The 1,963-nt window shown below is 57.7% G+C and overlaps 1 protein-coding gene across 2 annotated transcripts in view; it reads left to right on the top strand.

The window, feature by feature from the left end:
* Positions 1-1,963, top strand: part of FBXO31 (F-box protein 31) — a 15,908-nt gene that overhangs the window by 1,726 nt on the left and 12,219 nt on the right. The window contains exon 1 of one of the 2 annotated variants that reach the window (XM_045293813.1): positions 768-1,304. The exons of the other annotated variant lie outside the window; for it this stretch is intronic. Within the exon in view, the coding sequence (XP_045149748.1) occupies positions 1,223-1,304 (82 nt within the window). The 5' untranslated portion in view covers positions 768-1,222. Of the gene's footprint in view, positions 1-767; positions 1,305-1,963 lie in introns of those variants that run through there. 2 annotated transcript variants of the gene reach the window in all.

Here is a 1,963-nt window from a genome sequence, read left to right as displayed (position 1 = left end):
CCCCCCCCATGGGCCTTAGCCCTCTTGTTTCTCTGAGGGCTAGGAGCCCGGTTTTGTAGGTCAGTGGGAGGCCCTGGACATGCCTCTTGTCTGCGTCTGTGGACGAGGTGGGTGACAGCAGTATGCTCCGTGGAGTGTGAAGTGCAGGGTGTCCACGGGCCAGTGGCCACGTTGCTCTCCTGCTCCTCTGGGGCTTTGCTCTCCCCTCATGTGAATTCCCCCTCCCGGAGTTTGCCCTCCACTTCCCGCCACGTGCTGGCTGTCTCGTGAACGTGCACGGACTCTGAATATTAGCTACATTAGCCTTTTGTGGCAAATAGGCAAACAGGTTCTTTTTTTTTCTTTCCTCATTTTCAAACGGGCCAAGAAAAGCTGACTTTCTTGGTCTCTGTAAACGTTTTGTTTCATCCCCTCCGTCTGCCCGGTTTGTTTTTGTTGGCCCCTAAGAGCCAGACTTATCACACGAGACCCATTGTGCTTCAAGGAGCTTCTCCCCTGGTCACCCAGCGCTGGCTGGCAGTCTGTCTCCAGCAAGTGGCTTGTCTGTGGGGAAACGTCAGTTCGGCAGCTCAACTGGAAGGAAGAGCAGCCAGGGAACAGCCCAAGACGTTCGTTCGGAGTCTTCTAAAGGAAACAAGTGGGCCTCTCGGGTCCCAGTGGTTCTCAGAATTGCCCACAGATCTTTTGGCTTGGATGGTTCTGACAGATGGAGGCGTGTGGCCACCCTGCGTCCAGCAAGTCTTCTGGCGTGTGTCCCGCTAGCGGTGCTCACGCTCCTGTTGTCGAGTCATGTGTTCACCTTGCCGCTGCACACTTCCAATGACCAGAACTAAACCCACTGCCCGCCAGTCCATCCCAACTCATCAAACCCATGCCACCCCACCCTACCGGGTGCTCTGGGCTTTACCTCAGCTTCCCCTGCAGCCCTTGGACTGTGGGCTGGAACTCACCAGGTGACTGCTGGTGGACTTTGGACCTCGGACTTCCTGGCTTCGTTATGACGTGTTCATTGGCAAGCATGGCTGTGCCGTTGGAGGGAATGTTACTGAAAGGTTCCCCCTGTCTCCCCAGGAGTCTCTGGATGGGCCCAAGCCAGCTGGGCTGGCTTCCTGGCCCTGCCCACATCTTTCTCAGCATTTGCACGTGCTGGCACACCTGTCACTAGGACCTGCCGACGTAGGCTGCAGCCCTGTCACTACAACATCGCAGCCTTTGGCTGTGCATGGCCTGTTCGAGCCGTCTGTCTCCCCTTCCAGTGGCCTGTCTTCTGAAGACCACCCCAGGAGCACAGCAAGTCACCAAGGGTACCCCACCCCCCACCCCAGTGAGGCCCCCCCTTGGGTTCCTGAGGCTGTCCATGTTTACGGGTGCAGAAAGCCTCACTTTCTCCCGTGGAGAGCCGCTGCTGGGTCTGAACTGCTGACCTTGCTGTTAGCACGTAACCCAGCAGAGCTGGTCTGACTTCTTTCCTGAGCCAGGCAGCTGGCTGCAGTGGGTGCCGATCCTGGCTTGTGGGTGTAGCAGGAGCAGGGGGCCTGTCTGGGTGCCATGGTGGGGACAGCGGCGTGTCCTGGAAGGTGGACTGCTCAGTGGGAATTTGCTTGTTTACTAATACTCAGCACTTGCGAATTGGCTTCTTTGTTTTAAACAGATTTCCCAAAATAGAACACAAGCCCCCTAAAAAACGGGGCGGGGGCGAGGAACAGGTGGGGGACAGCATGGACTTATGTTTGCTTGTCTCACAGAATTTGGGGTGGTGCCTGACAATGCCCGGGGTGCAGCACGGTGTTGTTAGGTGCTCCGCACAGCTAATGGGGAGTGGGGGCGGTGGCGTGCACCAGCAACGGGTGTTGTTAGGTGCTCCGCACAGCTAACGGGGAGTGGGGGCGGTGGCGTGCACCAGCAACGGGGAATTGGCAGAGCTGTAGGAGCAGCCGGTAGCTCAGGGGTTGGGGTCTGTGGG

Source organism: Echinops telfairi, unplaced genomic scaffold (assembly GCF_000313985.2).
Source record: "Echinops telfairi isolate 266 unplaced genomic scaffold, ASM31398v2 ScPeMD7_2291;HRSCAF=2852, whole genome shotgun sequence".
Taxonomy (NCBI): Eukaryota; Metazoa; Chordata; class Mammalia; order Afrosoricida; family Tenrecidae; genus Echinops; species Echinops telfairi.
Note: the sequence above shows the minus strand (reverse complement) of the source record. Positions and strands in the feature narration are given on the sequence as shown.